Source organism: Ictidomys tridecemlineatus, chromosome 3, assembly GCF_052094955.1.
Source record: "Ictidomys tridecemlineatus isolate mIctTri1 chromosome 3, mIctTri1.hap1, whole genome shotgun sequence".
NCBI classification, from domain to species: Eukaryota; Metazoa; Chordata; class Mammalia; order Rodentia; family Sciuridae; genus Ictidomys; species Ictidomys tridecemlineatus.
In genome coordinates this window covers 208,990,813-209,011,163 of record NC_135479.1, presented here as the reverse complement: position 1 = coordinate 209,011,163, position 20,351 = coordinate 208,990,813, and the positions used below count along the sequence as shown (strand labels likewise).

The window sequence follows — 20,351 nt, the reverse complement described above, 5'->3', positions numbered from 1 at the left end:
TTAAGCCTCGTATCACTAGAGGATTATCTCAGACCGCCCAGGAGCAGTGGAACATCTGAGGATATTGTGACTAGAGCGCAGACCCGAAGCTCTCCATAGAAATGGGAGCCTCTATCCAGTGCCTGTGGGACTCCACCCCTCTTTATTCCATCAAGCCCTGGGCAGATTAATTTCCCATTCCAGCTCTTTGAAGAACAGTAGCTGTCAGCATCCAAGACCACCTCTGCACTGACGGCCTGGGGTGGCTCTGTCTGTAGGTGAAACTGTGTGTGGCAATGGTTGGGTTCCCCAGCTGCAGCCCCCGAGCTGGGAGCTGTGCCTTTAGAGGGGGTGGCCCTAAGCCAGTGTTGCGGTGACAGATATGCAGAGACAGATGAAAGAGGAGGACAGGAAGAGATTCTCAAGGCCGTGAGACTATGGTGAGAATCAGTCCTGGGGGCAGCAGTGAGGAGGGAGCACCCAGGAAGGCCAGGGCACCCGGGAGGGACTGGGCTAGGGACCTACTAGCCAGGGTATGAAATATGTCAAATATGAGCTGCAAATGACCTCACGACCATTCTCGAGCCCGCTTCCCCTTCTGCTGAGCTCTGCTGGGGCTTTGGGTGGTAAATCTCTGGAAGCCTCTGGGTTCCCAGGAGGGGCTCCCAATTTGTTGTGCACATCCCCAAGGTGTTCCTACAAGGTGGGAAAGGAACGGGGCTTGAGGCAGAGAACGGAGACTTTACTGCCTCCAGTCCGGTCATTCAGGGTTCAAGGGACTTGTCTAAGGGCCACCTAGAACTTCAAGCCCCATCGGAGTCAAACTCCACGTGGCAGGAAATTGAGATGTCTGGCTTCCCCCAGAAAGAAAAACAGACATCTCCACAGCGCGGGATGAAAGAGGCTTCTGAGCCTCCTCGACGTCAACTTATAGAACAAGGGCCCTGAACGTGTAAACGAATCAGAAACACATGTATTGAGATTCTCATCAAAGTACATACTGGCTTTAAAAATTAAAGGGAAGGGGAAGGGCTTGGCAAGACGCCCTCCTGGTTTTTTCCAAACCTCTAGTGTCTGAAGACCTGTCACAAGGATCTGCCAAACCCCAAACATCGCTGGGTTCACCCATCCTTAGCAAAAGCTCCAGCTACAGTTTCAAAATGAAGTGCCACAAACCCCTAGGTACCTAATGTCAGGTTATGCCGAGTTCAGTTTTGCCTGGGACCATCCTGGGTAGCATGCCAGAGGGCCCCCTGAAGCCTACCACCCTTGCTCCTGTGACTTGGAGCCACTGGGCCTCTGGCCAAGCCCTTGCTGTGGCTCCTGGGGTTTGGACCAGAAGCTGACGCCTCCACCCAGCCTGGCCACTGCTGTCCCCCCAGTACTGGGCCAGCCCAAGCCACTATGCCCTGACCCAGAGGCCTTTCAAAAACCATAGGAACTGCAACCAAAGCAAGACCACAGTGACCACGAGGGATTCTCCAGTGCTCTTTGGCCCCTGAAGCCCTCCTCCATGAAGGAGTTTAGAAAAGCCTTAGGCTTTACTAGAAGCTTCCTGATACTTAGCGGGAAGTATTTCAGGGCTTAGGTGGGGACAGGAAGTCTCCTTTGAGTTTTTTTTTTTTTCCGGGGGGGGGGGGGAGGGGTACTGGGGATTGAACTCAGGGGCACTCGACCACTGAGCCACAACCCCAGCCCAATTTTTTGTGTTTTATTTAGAGACAAGGTCTCATGGAGTTGCTTAGCACCTCACTAAATTGCTGAGGCTGGTTTTGAACTCACGATCCTCTTGCCTCTGCCTCCAGAGCCACTGGGATTAGAGGTGTGCTCCACTGCACCCAGCCTTTGAGATCTTTACCCTTTTTCTCTAGTTTCTCCAGGGGTGCAGCCCTTACAGGGAGGTTCACAGGCCCTCACTGGTACCCCACAGGCCGTATCTCAGGAACTCGCCAGGAAGCAGCCTGTCTTCCAGCTAACCACCTGCACCCTTTGCTGGAAGACCCTCTGCATTTCACAGTGGTGTGGGCTGAACAACTTGAAAAGACTCCACATCTTCCCTCTGGGACACCCCTTCTTTCCTCTTCTAGAGAATTCACTGGATCTCAGGGCGGTTTTTGTTTTTTTGTTTGTTTTTAATTGTCTGAGAAATATTAGGAGGCAAAACAAGGGAGAGAGTAGTTGGATTCTCCCTAGTTTCCTCGGTAATGACCTTGGACAGCCAATTTCCAGCCTGCTCTCAGAAGTGATTCCTGAATTGGGAAAGACGTCTCCTATCACTGCATGGCCCACTGCAGGAGGCCGCTGGCCTGGCCTCCTCCCCACAGGGGCTCCTTCTGCAGGGCAGGAAGAGAGCATTTGTCACCCTTGGGCCACCCTCAAAGGTGTCATCAGCTCCCCCAAAGAGTCCTAGTTGCCCTTGGCTTGCAGTTTCTGTGACAATAATGGTGACTCTCTAACACCACCTCTTGCTGCTCCTCTGTCTTGGATGGTTCTGAGATACAATCATGGTAAGCTCAAGTCATTTCTGTCTCTACCTTCTGCCCCTACCTAGCTTTGTCTTTTAAAAGTAAAAGAGTAAGAATAACAAGTAGTAGCCAGGCACAGTAGTGCACACCTGTAATCACAACTACTCAGACAGCTGAGGCAGGAGGAATTCTTGAACTTCTGGTTCAAGGTCAGCCTGAACAACATAAAAAGACCCTGTTTCAACAAAAAAATGGGGGGAATATAATCAGTAAATCCTAGCTTCAGGACACATAGAAACCAAAATGGATATATCCCCTCTCCTAGAAATCTCAGCCACATATGCCAAGTTAAAAGAAGGATCTGACAGCTCATTCCTGCCTGCACAGTCCAGGAATCTATGGGATGAAAAACAAGGTGGCCTTGCAGGCAACTGAGGCTCTGGGTTTGCAGCTGAGGCTCTGAGTTTTCTGTTTCTCATCTCTCATCTATTTTCATCCTTCTCTAGTCTTGTGGTAGCCAGTGCATGGACAGGTCTCTCATTTTGCAGATAAGAAAATGGAAGGGGCCCCACAAGCCAAAGCCTCAAGACCATACATGAGCAAAAACATCTCATTATCCCCCACAAAAATACCGTTACTACTTGCAAAAATAAATTTCAGTTAAAAAAAAAATAATAAAAAGTACAAAGACTTTGAGGCCAGCAGCCTGCCCTGGGAGAGACCTGAGGCCGCTCTAGCACAGCCTCCAGAGACAAGAATTGGTGTGCCTCTGCCTCACTCACGCTCCCTTCCCCCAGCCCAGACACAGGCCGGGCACTGGCTGAGCTCTGGTCAAGTGTTCCCCCAGGGAAGGAGACCTCTCTGCTCCCAGCCTCCAGTCTGCCATGGCTGTGGGGGATCTGAGGGCTTCTCACCCTGCTCAGTGTGGAAACCCATGGGTTTTAAAATCCTACCGGCTTGGCGGAGAGACGAGACATAATTCTGATGTTGTGGGCCTTCAGAAAAGGATAACTTGTGCCCACAACACATATCCCCATTCCAAACTCCGCTGAAATGATTCAAATGTAACTTGATTAATTAAAATAAGTCCCAGAGTCCAAAGCTGAATTAATTCTTTCCATTCATGACTAGATTTCACTAAATCCCTTTCTAATCCACATTCTTAGTAAGACTTACTCCTTGTTATAGTTTGGCTTAACATCGCGGAGCTCTGGGGCCAATTTCTATCATCGTTATCTTCCATTATGTCACAGCAGTGCTGTTGGCAGGTGCCACAACTCACCTGGAATCCAGGAATATCAGCTTCAGATCGAGGCTGGCCCTGAACATGAACATGTTACTGTGCAGCTTGATCTCTGTGATGGCACTGGGAGGCAGCGACTGGCCCACCGCCACCAACCCCACGATCTGGTAACAGGAGTCGTACAGGGACATGTCCAGCATGTACTGCCTGATCTTCAAGTAGCCGCTGCAGTGGATGACCTGGGGGAGCAGAGGACAGGTCAGCTGGCCGTGGCACCCACTCCTCCTGACTCCTTTCATGGAACGTCCCCAACCGAGGTTCTACCGAGTATGTGGCCAATAGGCTGACAGATGCCTTTCTTCGCAGACAGTGTCACAGTAAAATATAAGGGCTGTCTTATTCTGTCAACCATGAGTAAGGAATGTCACAAATTAGGACTCTCTGACATAGGATGAGTTTATATGTAAGGAACCCACTGCGAGTCGTGCTTAGAGAACACAGCAAGACCTCCTTAGAAGACAGCCATTTGTTTCACTAACGCTCGCTTCAGTAATTAAAATGCTTCCCACCTTCCTTTGGGACTGAATTTGTCCTCTGCAACACCTGACATGCTCCTACACTCCAGTAAATTAAGAATCCTTTCAATAGATTTTTTTTTAAATCTTCATTTTTATGTCTTTTAATTTCATGTATTTTAATTCAAGATCTTAATAATCAACAAGTCAGAGTGGCTATCTAAAAGCCTTCCAGTTAGAGCCAAAGACCATGTAGGCAAGAACGCACCAAGTTCAAACAGGAACCTCTGTTTGGAATTACAATCATCGTAACTGCAGTGGTACAGACTAACATCCTTAGCCTTCAAGTTCTCTGTTCGAAAACCCTTTCTCCAGGATCCCTCAAGGTATTCATCGTCTGTAGAGCTGGAAGAAATCTCCAAATCCTTGTAGTCTATTCTCCCATTTTACTGAGCAGGGAAGTGAGGACAAGATAGACAGGTGATGTTCTGCTGCAGATTAGACAGCTGGACCGTCAATAAGCAGCAGAAACAAGTCAGGAGCCAAGTCTCCTGAAGAATGTCTCCGGGAGAGGCCGGGCTGGTGGCTGCCCATCCTGGCCCAATGCGGCTTAGAGCCTGGGAGGGAGCAGGGGTTGGGGGAGCAGCTCAGTGGTACAGCTCTTGCCTCTCGGTGGGAGGCCCTGGGCTCCATCCCTAATAGGGCAAAAATAAAATAAAACAGAACAAATGAGGGGGTCAAGGTCCAAGGGAAGAGCTCAGAGTGGGGTGGCCGAGGAGGGCCAAGGGGAAGGGTCAGCCTGGAGTAGGGAAGGCACTGGGAGGAGCTGGGGGGAAGGAAGACCCTGGGCTGGGAGGGGCTGGGAGGGGCTGGGAGGGGTGTTCCAGAAAGAGAGGACAAAGACACAGATGCCTCCTCTTCTCCCCACTCTCCTCCCTCCTCTTCAAAGGAACAAATGTTTCTAGAAAAGCTTCCTAGCTGTCTCCAACTGCAGAGGGACTGATGGCTGTGGCCTCTCAGGGAGGACAGCAGAGAGGATCCTGGAGGCAGTGGGGAGCTCAGAGAGAGGACCAAGGGTAACAGGCTCCTGGGCACAGCAGACTCCCTTAACCCACGTCAGCTGCCTCTGACATTGTGGAACGACACTGCCAGCCGGCCCTGCAGGTCACCTGCTCCTAGACGCTGGAATTAGCCAGAACAAGCGACCTGTCTGGAAGACGGATGAGGCCAAGGAGGAGCAGGGGCTGGGCACGGAGGTCCCGGCTCCACAAGGCTCACCATCCCTCTCCCTCTCTGCTCCCTTCCTTGAGTACACAACGAGGACAGCCACCCTCCCGTGCAAGGGCTGGGGTGACTATTCACCAGACGTGGTACCTCAGAGCAAAGCTCTACTTGGCACCTAAGAATGTTCCCTGTTATCACTGTCAAGCTCATGATCACCAGCGCTGGATGAGGGACATCTCTGTGCTCTGAGTACTCACTATGCCCGGGACCTTGCCCAGGAATGTGGATCCTCAACAGGGGCAGCTGCTACTGTGGGACTGTCCAGCATGCAAAGTGGAACTTGTGGGCACCAGGGCAAAAGTCTAACCTGAGCCACAGCCACTTCTGGTCTCATGGGACGAAAGCCAGCCAGGCTGGACTATCCCTCTAAAGCACCGGCCCTTACGTGGGCCCCAGAAGCAGCCATGAGCCAGTCACTGGAGACTTCTGCCCTGGTGGGGATGACACGTTCAGTTCCGAGGCTTCCCTTCTGCAGACATCCTTGAGTGTGAGGCGGAATACCAAGCACCCAGTGCAGAGCACGGCCAGCTCTCCGTCCCCCCAGGGCCCTCCATACCTTGTATCCACTGCACGTCAGGCCCGCGTTTCTTTTTGCCAGGACGCACTTCATTCGGAGGAAGAAGGACCTCTCTATCTCGTACTCTGAAAGCAGGAGCGAGGTTCCATGGGCCACGGTCCCACCTGCTTCCCGTCTCCCCCCACACAGCATCATGAAATTCCCAGGGCCACAGTCAGAGGCCTGCTCCTCTGTGCCCGACCCTGACCCTGAGACCTTGCTAAGGTCTGGGTGAGGAGGGGAGAGACTGGCCCTGTCCTGGTGTGGCTTCCACAGGCCCCAAAAGAGAGAAGCTCAAATCTCAGCCAGAGCCTGGAGGCCAGCCTGGAGTCAAGGGCTGGGCCTGGCAGAGCTCCACCGGCCACCATCACCTCCTAGAGGCCACAGAGTGGCTTGACATCGGGAAAACTTCCTGGCAGTCTTGGGGTGGGTGCCTGAGATACCATGAAGGCCCAGAAGAGTCTGACTCCCCTCAGGTAGCAGATGCTAAGTGTCAGTCACAGCGCAGGCTCTTTCCCTGGCAGAGGGGGCCGGCCACTCAAACCTCCTGCCAGCTGCACTGTGGGCGCTGGGTGCCGAGAACCATCATGGCCAGAGCAAAGCTTTGGCCCTCATTTCTGGCCCTGGAAGGAGCAGCCTTGTCTCCACCTCCCCAGGAAACCCCTCACAGCTTAGCTAAGCCAGACCTTCCTTTCCTTTCTTTGAAAGGCCCTGTGCATAGATCTCTGTTCTCACTCTTGCAAACATACAGGAGTCCTCCTGGGCTTTAAAGGACACCAGCCCTCCGAGACAGCAATAGAGAAAGGCCACACCTCCGAGTGAGGGGCCGTCACTCCACTCTAAATAGACATTTGTTGGAGGTTAATAAGTTTATCTATTTATTTATTTTGTATAATAAATAAATACAAGGCCCTCACACATGCTAGGCCAGTCTCTAGCACTGCGCTACATTCTCAACCCTTTTCCATTTTGAAACAGGGTTTCACTAAGCTGCTGAGGCTGCCCTTAAACTTGTGATCCTCCTGCCTCCAGCCTCCTGGGAGGCTGAGATTACAGGCATGCACTATGGTGCCTGGTGATAAATTTATCATTAAAAAAGGATTGGGCCGGGCATGGAGGCGTATACCTGTAATCCCAGCCATTTTGGAGGCTGAGGCAGGAGAATTGTGAGTTCAAAGCCAGCCTCAGCAACTGTGATACATTAAGCAACTCAGTGAGACCCTGTCTCTAAATAAAATACAAAATAGGGCTGAGATGTGGCTCAGTGGTCGAGTGCCCCTGAGTTCAATCTCCAGTACCAAAAAAAAAAAAAAAAAAAGTCTGGAGTGGAGCAAGGTCCTCCACTGTCCCTGAGGGCACTGCCTCATGGAAGTCTGGGAATCGACTCAGAGGCCTCCTGGGTTCCCCCAGCTGGACAGGCTATGTGCTTTACCCACAGTCCTCCTGTCTGAACCAGACAGATGTCACTGAGGTGTGGAAGCTCACGTCTCAGAAGTACCACCTGGTCTTACTCATCTGGGGGGAGGGCGCACTTCTCACACATTTCACCATAAAACAATGGGGTTCCATCCAGGCAGAAAATCTGTGAGAAGAGCACCGTGTGCTCACCCCTGGGCTGGCGCTGCAGGGGACCCTAGTCAGCATGGGACCCTAGGCCCCCAGCTTGTTGCCTCTCCTCTAGGACTGCTCTCCACCTCAGCCTCGAACCCCACAGAAACGGGAGTAGACGGGCCTCACTGTCCCCCCAGCTGCACTTACTTCCATTCCTTCCACACTCTTCCAGAGGCTACAACACAGGAAGGGGAACATGAAACCCAGGGCAGCAGCAGAAGGCCACTGCCAGGCAGGGGGCACCCTGTGCGGTGTTTTAAGCCACAACATGGTGATCTGAGGAATCCTCTAGGACTCCTGCTGTCTGTGTCCAGCTTTGAAAACACGCCACAGTGGAAGAATTAGTCATTGTTGTTGGGAATGACTCTCGGCATCATTTTTTCATGTTGATTTAGACGCCATCCCATCCCAATGACTATCACAGGCTGTAGTTATAGTCGGGGCCCGTCTTGTCTCAGAAGCTGGCACACCAGACTCTCTCCTTGGAAAGGAACAGCCAGACCAACTGCTGCTGGACAACTGAGCATGCGCTTCTGTGGTCCCTCCTCCGAGCCTGAGGGTAATCTTCCCCAGGAGGGAGCAATAAGAATGAAAGCCATATTTCTCCTCCATGGCTAAATGTCCTCACCACTTTGAAGTCTTTCATTTGCATTTTGTTCCACTGGGGAATTGGGGCCCCATTGGGTACTATAGTCTAAGGCATAAGTGAGACCCATTAGCCTGCTGGCCTCTCTGAGCTGTCCACGAAGTTAAAAGGCCGGGGTCCTGGAAAACTTCTGTGTCTTCCCAGCATTTGTTATAATTTTTTGATGCCCAGGGCTTCTTAACTGATTTGTGCTATGGCAAAAAAAACCCCAGACCCCTGCTCAGAGTAACACTTTTAAATGCATAAAATAAAATGCATATAGTTACAAAACAAACCAACTATGTAGGAAAGTAGTTTATCCCAGTATTTAAACACATAGTGGCACACCCTGAACATGGATGTAAGTGTGCTATTTTATCACTACATTAAAAAACAAGGTTCAGTGGTGGGTCTCATGACTTCCAGAATTTTGCAGTAGCCACGAGCATAAATGATATGTTGAAATGTCCACCATGGCTACAAGGTAACAAGAAAATAGCAAAGCCACTGTCCTCCTGCTCTCAGGATGGTTTACAGTCTGTGGTCATAGCAAAGGAACGGCTGTCTCCCAGGGGAATTTCAGGTGTAGTTTCCCCCAGGCACTTTCACAGCCCCCTGGGCTGTATCCTCAGAAGCTGCAGCCCAGGTCTAGACCCGTGAGGCTGCAACCTGCAATTCTAAATCACGAGTACCTTCGTCCCCGGCAGCACTGAATAGTCTTTGGCAGTAATGGGGGCTGGTTTAAATAATCTGGTTTAAAAGACAGAGGCCAAAATGCACCTCCCACTTGATGGGGCCAAGTGTTGCCCTGGTAACCCCTAGACCTTGGCAGGTGTGGCAAGCCAAGCCCTGGGTCATAGTTAAGAACGTGGCCTTGTTTACTTTCACCTGGAGGAACTACCTTGGAGCAGGTGATGGTGAAGAGGCGGGTGGGCGGCGAGGACAGCCGTCATCTCGTCGTGGTCGGATGGATGGATGTACTCATAAATACTGTTGCCCGTGAGCTCCACCTGCAGGGGTGGGAGGGACAGAAATGTCACCAGCTCTCCAGGGTTGGCACCAGGGGAAAGTGCAGGGTGTGCCCCATGCTCACACCCTGCTGGGGTCAGGACTGGAGTCTGTCCATGACCCACACCTGTGTCAAACGTGGAACCTTTGCCTCCCCACAGCCCAGGAATGAACTGGCTTCCATGCCTGAGAAGCCAGAGGGCCGGGCCCGAGCTCAGAGCCTGGGAGGCCCGAGCAGGAAGGGTCTTGGAGGGGCCTGGGCAGCGTCCTTCAGACAGAGACAGCTCAAAATGGACTCCAACTCTCTGGGCTCTGTCCTGCACCCCCACTCACATGCTGCCTGCCTGAGACAGCCACTACAGCCCTACTGTGCTCCCTCCCAGAGCCGCGTCCACTCCACCTCTCAGAGCTGACCAAGGGACCACGGGAGGCTCTACTCTGACAAAGCCCCTTTCTTCAGCAGCTCTGAACCGTGTGCCTCAGGCACTGCCAGGCCTCTCTCACATTGCCAGAAATGTGTCTCTGGCCTTCCTGGTCCAAGATGACTGTGCAAATTCTACAGCTCTGGCCCAAGGGTGCGGCTGTGTCTCTGTGTGACCTGCAGGAGGGATTGGGGCCACTCCAGCCAGCCACATGACGTGGTGGTTATTTCCTGGGGTTGCTACCTCAACACCAGGGTAACGCCTCCTTCCAGACACGCCCCACAGGGGGGCCCCACGGCAGCCCTCCAGCCACGTCTGTGTCGGCCTGGACCTGGCTCTGCAGGAATGGGTGGTTCCAGAAAAACCCCGCTACTGGGATATTTGCACAGAGGGCCCTGGGGGTCCAGTTCCTGACTGCGAGCACCTTTAGAATGTTCTCCCAAGCACGGATGCCACTCAAGGATATGCTATTGAGTCCTGGAGACCTGCACCCCTTCACAGATGGGCAAAGGCACAGAAAGTTCCAGAAAGAGCCACCAGGGCAGCCTTCTGAGCTCTGGGGTGCAGTCCTGTTTTCAAGGCTCCTAGTAGTAGAATTGGGAGTGACAGATAAGGACAGTTGTCAGTGTGTCCCAGTATTGTTTGGAGGAGCATCAGGAAGAATGACGGTAATTCCAACGCAGCCAGTGGGAACCCCAAAGCCCAGCTGAAATAGTGCCCTTGGGAGGCAAAGGACCTTGAGTGGGTCGAAAGAGTCTTCACAGCCCTGCCCAAGGGAGGGGTGACCCTTAGGGAGCACAAGGAGGCTGTGGCCGTCCTGTGTCTGGCCAGGGCACATTTGGAGACTACCTGCTGTCCGTCAGAGGGGACAGCCTGCAGGTGCCATGTGCCATGTCCCACAGCAGCATGAGGCCAGCCAAGTGGCTCAGTGAGAAGTTCTCCCAGGAGCCTCTGCCTCAGCTCTTCACTTGGAACCAAAGGGCCCTGGAGAGGTGAAATAATGTACCCCACTCCTCCCAGCCAGTTCTCCTAATCTGTCAAGATGTGGCAAACTGCCTTCTTTATTCAGAAGAGATTGTTTCTGGTCTGCTAAGTAATTTCATCCCCTCAGAAGGCTCGCATGGCTCCACTCTCGGCCTTGTTCCTGGAGCATCTCCTTCCAATATGAGGCAAGCAGAGCACAGAGAGAATCCTGTTACGGACACCTCCCTGTCACCTCCTCACAGCCACCTCCCGAATCTGGGCCTCTGCGATCGACCTCAATGGAGATTGGCCCATGTGAAAAACGTTTACGTCATTTTGTTGGGAAAAGAGAGAGAGAGAGAGAGAGAGAGAGAGAGAGAGAGAGAGAGAGAAATGAACCTTCTTCTTTCAAGTCATTCCTGTTACCCCTTAAAAAGTTTTAAATAAACCAGCAACATTTAAGCCAGCCACATGAGACAGAGCAGTCTCCTTTATCCTGACGGCAGCTATGGGGCACATTACAGAGTGTTATCAAAATGGGGAGTTTCGAGCTAAACACTAAAGGAGCTGGGTTTTTAAAATCATTATTTCAATGGCTTATTATAAATGTGTTTATTTATATATTTATTCCGGGGGCTGGAGGCTGAACCCAGGACCTCAAGCATGCTAGACAAGCACTGTGCCATTGAGGTCCAGCTTATTTTAAAATAATTATAATAATAATAATGTTTTAGTATTAGCCTGTAATGGATACCCTTATCCATGTTTTAAGGGAAAAAAAATGATCAGTCTGGTTTGCCTGAAATTCTTTTTGAGAGAAAAAATAGTACTTTGCGGGGCTGGGTTGTAGCTCAGTGGCAGAGCACGTGCCTAGCAAGTGTGAGGCCCTGGGATCAATCCTCAGCACCACATAGAAGTAAATACATAAAGATACTCTATCCATTTACAACAAAAATTTTAAAAATTAAAAAAAAAATAGTACTTTACTAACGTCTCTGTTGAGAAACACCTTCAGGGACTTGCAGGAAAACTTGTATCTCTACTGATTAGGGGTGGGATTTGTGTTTTAATCCCCAAATCTTTTCATCTATTTCCAAAGTTCCTGTTGTCATCAGAGATTGGAGAACCAGGAGGGTCAAGAGGCAGGGAAGCAGGGCTTGATTTTCTGAGTTCTTGGGTCCATTATAAAACGGACAGGAAAACACTAAGACTGTCTAGGAAGTAAAACAGCCTTCAAATAAAGGAAATGTTTTTACAGAACAAATTCTGGAATGATAAAACAGTGCTGACCTTAACTCAAAATTATGGTTGACATGTGTTTCCTGTATTTATTTATCTATTCATGCTTTTCAATGCCGGAAGAAATGTGACTACCTTGCAGGAAAAAAAAAAAAGTGTGTGTGTGTGTGTGTGTGTGTGTGTCTGTCTGTCTGTCTGTCTGTCTAGAGAAGGAGAGAGAGTTGTTGCCATAAAACTCCCTGGACTCGTACATCAGACTTATTAAAACAGAACTTCGATGTGATCCCTTATTATTTGTAGAACCCTGCTAACTACAAAATGAATGACTTTTCTACTAAGAGCTTTTTTATGTTTTGCTGAATAGCTTTTCCTCCTGCCAAGAAAACTGCCTATGATAAATACAACACTAAAAGGGTATATTCTGTGGGGAAGGGCAGAGTCACTCGGCACTGGGGAAATGCACATTACTCTGTTTTGGGTGTTTTGCTGAGTATGGTAAATTGAGCATTTAAAAATAAGATGGTTTGGGTTTCAGGGTTGAAGTTATGTCAACAAACATAAAACATCGTCCTTTCTCTTTATTTCAAAAGTGAAAGAATTTGGTCTTGTGCCTCTAACCTACACGGTTGCTGTTTGTATTATTGTGTTTCTGGTATCAATCTCAAATATTACATTTTTCTTTATGTGTCTCATAAACAGCTATTTTATATGAAAATGTATACTAATAACCTCAATGTTATATAACATGGAACTTTGGTAAGGAAATCTGAACCACAATGATATTTAAAACTATATAGAGCAGCTATACAGGGATTGTTTTTGCTTAAATATAAGTAAAATAATTACAATAATAAGAACAAAAAAGGAATCAAATCCGTTGGTAAATGTTCAGTGAATGTTATGGATAAGAGTGCTTCCCGGCACTACTTTTTCCAACATATTAAAATATGTCTGTATGTTTTTGTGCCTGCAAACCTGACAGAATCCCCAGTTTGGATGCATCTGTTTTCTAATGCTAGGCCTCTGGACTAGGTGGACAAACTAACTGTACTTTCTGCTTATCTCTGCCGTTTTTAATACCACAGTTTAACAACAATGACCTCTTGTTTACTAGCTTAAGATTTAAAAAAAAAATACACTCTGTCATAAGACGTAGATTTTTTAAAATTCCAATACTGGTATTAAAAAAGTTTAATGAATCCTTTTTAAGCCTGGTGCAGTGGCACATGCCTACAATCCCAGCTACTTGGGAGAATGAGGTAAGTTCGAGGGCAGACTGAGCAACTAAGCAAGACTTGCCTCAAAATAAAATAAACATGATCTGGGGGTATAGCTTAGTGGTAGAGCACTTGCCTAGTATGGAAGAGACTCTGGTTCCATTTCCAGCATTTAAAAGGAAAAAAAAAAAAAGGCTTTGGGTTTGAAGAATATAAAGAATCATTTTTACATCCTCAAATGTATAATTCAGGTATTTAGATAGTACAGATCAAAAGCAGGACAAAACAGAACAATTCCCTTCTGCTGTGAATTTTCACACGATTATGGCACAACTGATGGGGGAAGGGATGTTCCTGTGACCCTCTACCAAGGAGTGTAACCTTGACTTAACATGAACCTCACTTAATGAGATAATGTCGCTGAGAGTAATTGAAAGTTCTAGGAACACAGACGAGCACCATGTAAATATAAGCTATTACTACAATTGCTATTCACCAGAAAACCTTTTAAACCATTACTCTGCCTACTGGGTAAAATTTTACTAATATTTTTGTGTGCATGCTGGGGATTGAACCCAGAGCCTGGCGCACGTTAGGCAAGAACTCTACTACTGAGTTCTATCCCCAGTCCGTAAGCCTATTTTATTAAGGTTTTTGGTTTGTTATATTTGTCCAATTCTTTGCTAATAATGAAAATAATCTAAAGGGTGCAAAACATTTTTTTAAAAGAGTAGTTGGGTATTTGACATCCTATTCAATACTTTATTTTACTGTTTAAGTAAAGAAGACAGAAAAAAATACACATTGCAATTCTACCTAGATTTCCTTCTGTGGAGTTAATCATGAACAGAAGGCAGATCTAAGAGAAAAGTTTGTTGTTGCTTATTTAAACAGTTCACTGTGGAACACTCCCCGGCCACTGACCAGGGGCTCACACTGGCATTAAAGTGTTTTTGTAGCTGCAGACGGAGGCTAACACAACTCCATCGAGAAATCAGAAAAAAATCAGTTCCCCTACCTGATCAACTTATCTTTTTTACAATTGTCCTTTCATAGGCAACAAAGAAACTAAAGGAATCTCTACAACTTGCTTAGAAAATGGTCATACCTGGACTTTCTTCCCTTTTAAAACAACGATACAAAGTTATATTTTTGCATATGATGAAAAGGAAAGATCATACTTTTATGCTGCCTCCATTTCCTCATGTGGAGTTAATCTTGACAGAAGGCTTAGTCATTACCTTTCCAATGTGTTGGTCATTCTTAATTATTGTGTTCATAATCAACAGAATCTTTTTCCCACATAAAAAGAGTCTGTGTGGGGTGCAAGGTAGGCTGGTAGGCTGAGCTGCCTGAGTGACAGATTGCTTAAGTTGTACTCAGTACCTGAAGATGTGCCCACATATTCCAAGTGACCGAGCAACCCTAAGAGATGCCCACCAAAGGACTCTAGTTGCAAACTGTGTTTAATGAAAGTGAGGCTGTCTGGCTTTTGTATAGCTCCCTATACTTCACAAATCACACAAAATAGTTATTCTGTTCTGTTTCCCAGCATGATCTGAAAGAGAGACAGAGCAGGCATTACCATATTATTTAAAATATAACCCCGGGACATTAAATTCCTGGATAGTTGAATTTATTTCCCATTTTGTTTTGACTGCTAGGGATCTCAGATATAAATTTAATACTGAAAAATAGTGGTCAAATTGACTTCTGTGATCATATGCAGAAATACAACTTTGTATCCTTGTTTTAAAAGGGGGGAAGGGCCAGTACTACCATTTTCTAAGAAAGTTGTAGATTCCTTTAGCTTCTTTGTTCCCTGTAGAGAAGACAATTGTAAAAAAAAAAAATAAGTCAAGTTGATCATGCAGGGCAACTGGTTTTTTTCTGATTCCTCGATGAGGTTGTGTTAGCCTCCGTCTGCAGCTACAAAAACACTTTAATGCCAGTGTGAGCCCCTGATCAAAAAAATTTTGACAAATCATCTTAAAAGTATATGAAATGTTTTATCTTATTTGTGACAATATTGTAAGATTATCAAAAGTAAATTAGAATTTTAAAAGGTAAATAATCCACAGATTAGGTCAGAAGTAGAAACCAGTCTAGGTGCAAGTAAATAATTCTGATTAATTCTAAAAAATGTAAAGTAACAAATTTCTTTTTTCTTTCTTTTCCATTTATTTGTGAAGGATTGGGGATGAGGGGTGGGCAGGACTTATTCAGCTAAGCACATTCTCTACCACTAAGCTGCTACAACCTCCAATCCCAAAGAAATAGTAAATCTAATCTTCTCAAAACATTTCCCAGTTTGTACACATATTTATCCCTCGGTTCACATAGATGCAAGAGTCAAGCTTTGGAGGTTGGGGTTGTGTGCTTGCCTAGTATATGTGAGGCACTGGGTTCAATCCTCAGCACCACGTAAAAATAAAATAAAAATATTGTGCCACCTATAACTAAAAAACAAACATTAAAAAAAAAGAATCAAGCTTTGATAAACTATTTGGGATAGCAGGTCCCATAAGAGAAGAGAGAGTAAGAAACAACCTTCTAAACAATTTTAATATGCAATTTCCTTTAACAGACTTTGCATAGGAAACACATAAGCCCATTGGATGTGGGGAAGGATGTGCATACATTGGAAGAGATGGCTGTAAAATAATGACAAGTTTTTGTTTTTTTTTTTTTTTTTTAAAGTACTGGCAGAAAAAGAAAAGGAATACACCAAACTCAGGTTCCCAAATTTGGTAATTTTGTTTTTCAATGAGAAAAACTCAAGTAACATTAATAGGCATGTTCCATTTGGGCTTAACTGTGGGAGGAGGATGGACAGAACGGGTCACTCACATGCCTTTCGGGAGCCCTTGTTCTGTCTCTGTCATTCATTGTAGTATGTCCTCACTTGTGATGAAAAGTCACACTGAGAGCTCACAATATAAAGGAACGTTTAGTCCTGGCATGTATAAAAAAATGTGACTTTTATCTCTCTGCTCCATGCTTGTTAAATCAGAGATGTGAAAGGGAAACCCAGTCTGCTTCTCCCTGTCGGGGCCATCCACAGGCCCAGACAGCAGCCGGACCCTCCACCCAACCCTCATCTGGCTGGGGGTCCACAAGCTGAGGTCATCTCTTCCTTCTAAGGGAGGAACCCCCTTTTCAGAAGATGGTTTCACTTTTCCAGAAAAATGGGTAATATTTAAATGGTCTAAAGAAACCAGGACCTTGCAGTGCAAAACAGTAGTAAACTGAATTTTATGAGTTTCTATCACAAGCATATAAAATGCTTTACTGAAACAACCACTGAACTGGAAAAACTCAGGAAAAATGACCTTGAATTCCATGTGAACACTCATAAATCTACCCCTTCCCTTTCTGTCTCCCCAAAGCACATGCCGCATAAAATCCATGTTCTACAGCAGCTTCCTCTCACCTCACAGCAACGCACAATACCATGTGCAGCCCAGCATGTGTGGACTGACTGGAGGTCCCCTGGGGAAGCTCTTTTCTGTGCCATCTAACATCACTAGGTGAGCAGACAGGGCAGGGCATGCATAGGACAGACTTCAGAACAGGGCTGGCCACGGTGAAGACATACTGGTCACAAGCCCCAAAGGAAAAAGAAAGGAAAAAGGTAAAAATGCAAAGAAGAAGAAGAAGAAGAAGAGGAGGAGGAGGAGGAGGAGGAGGAGGAGGAGGAGGAGGGGGAAGAAGAAAACTGCATGGACATCCTATTAAGAGAAATTTGGGGTTGGGGGTAGAGCTTGTTCAATCCCCAGCACTGGGTGGGGGTGGGGGTATTTTGCAGTTACGAATAATGTTCATACACAAATGCAGACTCATTTTCAGGCTAGGCAAAGCTGTCACAATCTACCATTTAATCGAATATTTTGATTGTACATAAAATTAGGCCATACCTACCTGGGACAAACCTAAATGTACAGAAGCCGTCTCGGATATATACATGATTTTGCCATCAGATGCTACCACAAAAACAAATCCATCCAAAGTCTGAAAAAGAAAACGTATCAGGGTAAGAGATGTTAGTTCTACGCCAGCATTAAACCTAGAAATTTTGCTGTCACTGGGCTGGAGGTGAAGTGGGAGGAAGGCATAAAGCTCAGTGGTGAAGTGTTCACCAGCATCCATGAGCCCAGAACTGGGGGAAAAAATCAACGCATATTTGTTAAATTCAAAAAAGAAGCCAGGGCCATGAGGACCACAGGTGACAACACTCAAGGTTTATTTCCCAAGCCAGGCTCTGAAATGCTTTTAAAGCACTTTAAAAACAACCTTACATCCACATCACAAAAATCATGTGAAACATTTGAGAATTCCTATCATGCTCAGTTTAAATGTAGTAGCTTTATTGTTGGAGTTATTTTAGCACTTAGCACAAATCCGGAGTTCTATGGTACTTAGGGGAACATCCACTACTATATAGACCATTTAAGTCATAATTGGCAGTCATTTATACCACTAGGACATACTCTTTATTTGCCACAATATTCTAGTTACCCATAAGTACCATTTGAATAATAAATTCCGACCACTGCCGCTCCCCAGAAAATAAAACAAAATACCCGATTATTTTACCAGACAAAGTCTATAGAATTAACTATTTCAACTTTGTAAGAGATTGAATAACTTTTGCCAAATTCAAGGAGAAAAAGTATCTTCCAAAAAAATTAAAACTACCCAAATGAAATTCTGATTTTTACCTAAGCCCTCTAAAAATAAGATAAAACTATAAGAGATAATTAAGACAAATAAAAAGGTAATGATTATTTTTCTGTGTCAAAGACTAAATTTTTGAAAAAGGAAACTGTACTTTATTTACTCATTCATATTTTAGATCCAGAACCAAAGAAAAGCAATAAAGTTTGTGAAAGACCCATACAATCCGCAGAGCAACTCCCATAAAAAAATATTCCAAATTAATTTCTGGCCACAAATTCTATTTTTACAGCATGTAATTGAAACCAGATTACCTTTGGGTTTTCTACCCCCGCCCTTCGAGGTGGGCTATAAAGAATGTAGCAGAAATGAAATTTGAAAGATATCCTTACATTCTGCTGTCTCAAATACCGTTTGCTGCAAAAATTCTTTGTTAACTAAATTATCACTACCTTTCCCTGTGCTAGGTTGAGACCAGCAACTTGATTATGTCTTACTTTCAGGTTTCTAACTCAGCTACAACACATTTTCCTAACAGAATCTGGGACATTTCAAAAATATAAACTATAAAGCAATTTCTAAAGTTACAGACACTTTGGTGGTATTTTGCATAGTTGCTAAACTCTAAAACCATTAGAGATACATTTAACAAAACAGATCTCTTGCAACATCTAGGAAAACAAATAAAAGTGAAGAAATTATCATAATTAAATTCTAAACGTTGCCAGCAGTAGCTTAAAAAATAATATTCTTAATGAAAAACATGGAGTGTGCTTTCCTAGCTTCAATTACCTAATTCACTTACATGTATAATAACTGCTAAGACAGCCATCCACACACCACTCAGGAATTAATTAAATGTAAGACCTCTGGAAGTGTTGACTTTGCCCACCAGACTTTCTCTGAAGTTCCCCTGCAAGCACTTAGTTGTCCCTGATATTAGTGTCACTTATAATGTGGACAGTATGAAACACGGAAAACATCCAGCGCAAAGCTGGAAGGGAGGGCAGCTCTCCAGCCAACGGCGTGTGCGCCAGGCTCCCAGAGAGTGTAACCTGGCCGGCTGCTATGCCACCGTAGTTCTCTCTAGTTGTGAAAGTTCCGGGTTTCAAATATTCCCCCATTCCCTTCTCCCTAGCACATGTATTTTCAAAAACAAATAATTCCCAGGCATGTGGGGCAAAAGTTTTGAAAAGATCTGGTTTTTCAAAATGCAGAGCTCAGTGGCCGACTTGCAGATCTAAGTCACAACGCCCTGCAGCCAACATCCTACCCTCCCCCCCCCTCCGCTTTTAATGGAAACACAAAATAGAGGAAATGCAAAATAGGTCTGGGTAAGCATTCTTCTATGGGGGGCGGGGGTGGTGGTGGTGAATGAATCAGGCCGTTGATGAGGCTCTGTAAAGGACATTGCTGTCCTCTGCTAGCGCCAGATGCTGACTTGGAAGTGGACGCTGGTGCCCAGGTTACCCATCCCAAACTCACCGCCGGGGTGCCTATCAGCGCTTCTATACTGCAGGGATAGAAAGGTGAGGTCCGGGCAGCGTAGCAGTCTGGGACCGAAAGGCCAGGACTGGAAGCAAAACGCCTGACCCCAAACCAAGCGACCAAGATGGGTGGTGATACCAGATGCTAAAGTAACCTTTTGAAGAGACCTGGTCTGTAATAAACTCTGCATAAGTGCCAACTGTTGCTGATTCATTATTGATGCTGTCGTTTCATTTACGCATTCCTGCGCGCACACACACACACACACACACACTCACACTTGCTAAACGCTGCCACATTGTGACTCAATGCTTCCTGATCGGTGCTTCTCTGGCTCCAGAGCCTGGCCCGGTGTCTGGGCAAACCGAAGTAAGGTTGAAACGATTTAACCACGTTCAGGGGCGCCTTTCCGCCTAGGTCTGGGTGAGCTAGAAACTCCTGGGGCGCTGGGAGGGAGAGGGATGCAGGCTGGGGCTGGGGCTGAGGCTGTACCGGACAGGCTAAGCATCCACACTTGGGTTTTGACCCTCCCGGGCAGGAGCCACCCCCGCCCCTGGGACTTCTTCAGCTTGGGGGCGGCCTGTGGATTTGTGCCGCGCACCTCGAGACTCGGGTGGCAGGGTCGGAAGGGAGCCCCCGCCCGGGCATCTGCCAGGGCGACTGGCGGCGGCGGCGCTCCTCCCCCGGCGCGGTGGTTCTACCTGCAGCAAGTGCGATCCCAGCTCCTTGGCGACACTGTCCAGGGGCCCGGTGCGACTCGGCTGTCCCCATGCATCTCCTAAACCTGGACAAGGAAATGAAACAACCAGTAAACGGCCGCGTTCAGCAAGAGGCGGTGGCGCCACGCAGAGCGCTCAGAGCCTGCGCTCCCTGAGCTCCGCGAGGCTGGAGCGTGCCCCTGCTTCTCCTCTGCCCAGCAGGCTGCAGCCTGTGCCCTCGCAGCCGCCCCTTTGCCCTTGGTTTAAAAGAAAAAGACCTGAGGAGGAATTCCCTTCGAGGGCTCCAGCGGAGTGCCCCTGCGCTCACTGAGCCAAGCAGGCGGACGGCTCCCGCGGGTCG

At 47.1% G+C, this 20,351-nt stretch overlaps 1 protein-coding gene across 3 annotated transcripts in view; it reads right to left on the bottom strand.

The window, feature by feature from the left end:
• The window catches only part of Sim2 (SIM bHLH transcription factor 2), a 46,526-nt gene that overhangs the window by 16,669 nt on the left and 9,506 nt on the right, over nucleotides 1-20,351 (bottom strand). For 2 of the 3 annotated variants that reach the window (XM_078044620.1, XM_078044621.1), the window contains exons 2-6: nucleotides 19,994-20,076; nucleotides 17,049-17,138; nucleotides 9,180-9,288; nucleotides 6,043-6,128; nucleotides 3,727-3,926 (exon numbers count right to left, since the gene is read on the bottom strand). In XM_078044620.1, coding sequence (XP_077900746.1) covers nucleotides 3,727-3,926; nucleotides 6,043-6,128; nucleotides 9,180-9,288; nucleotides 17,049-17,138; nucleotides 19,994-20,076 — 568 coding nt within the window. Of the gene's footprint in view, nucleotides 1-3,726; nucleotides 3,927-6,042; nucleotides 6,129-9,179; nucleotides 9,289-17,048; nucleotides 17,139-19,893; nucleotides 20,077-20,351 lie in introns of those variants that run through there. The other variant, XM_078044622.1, reaches the window with a different exon arrangement.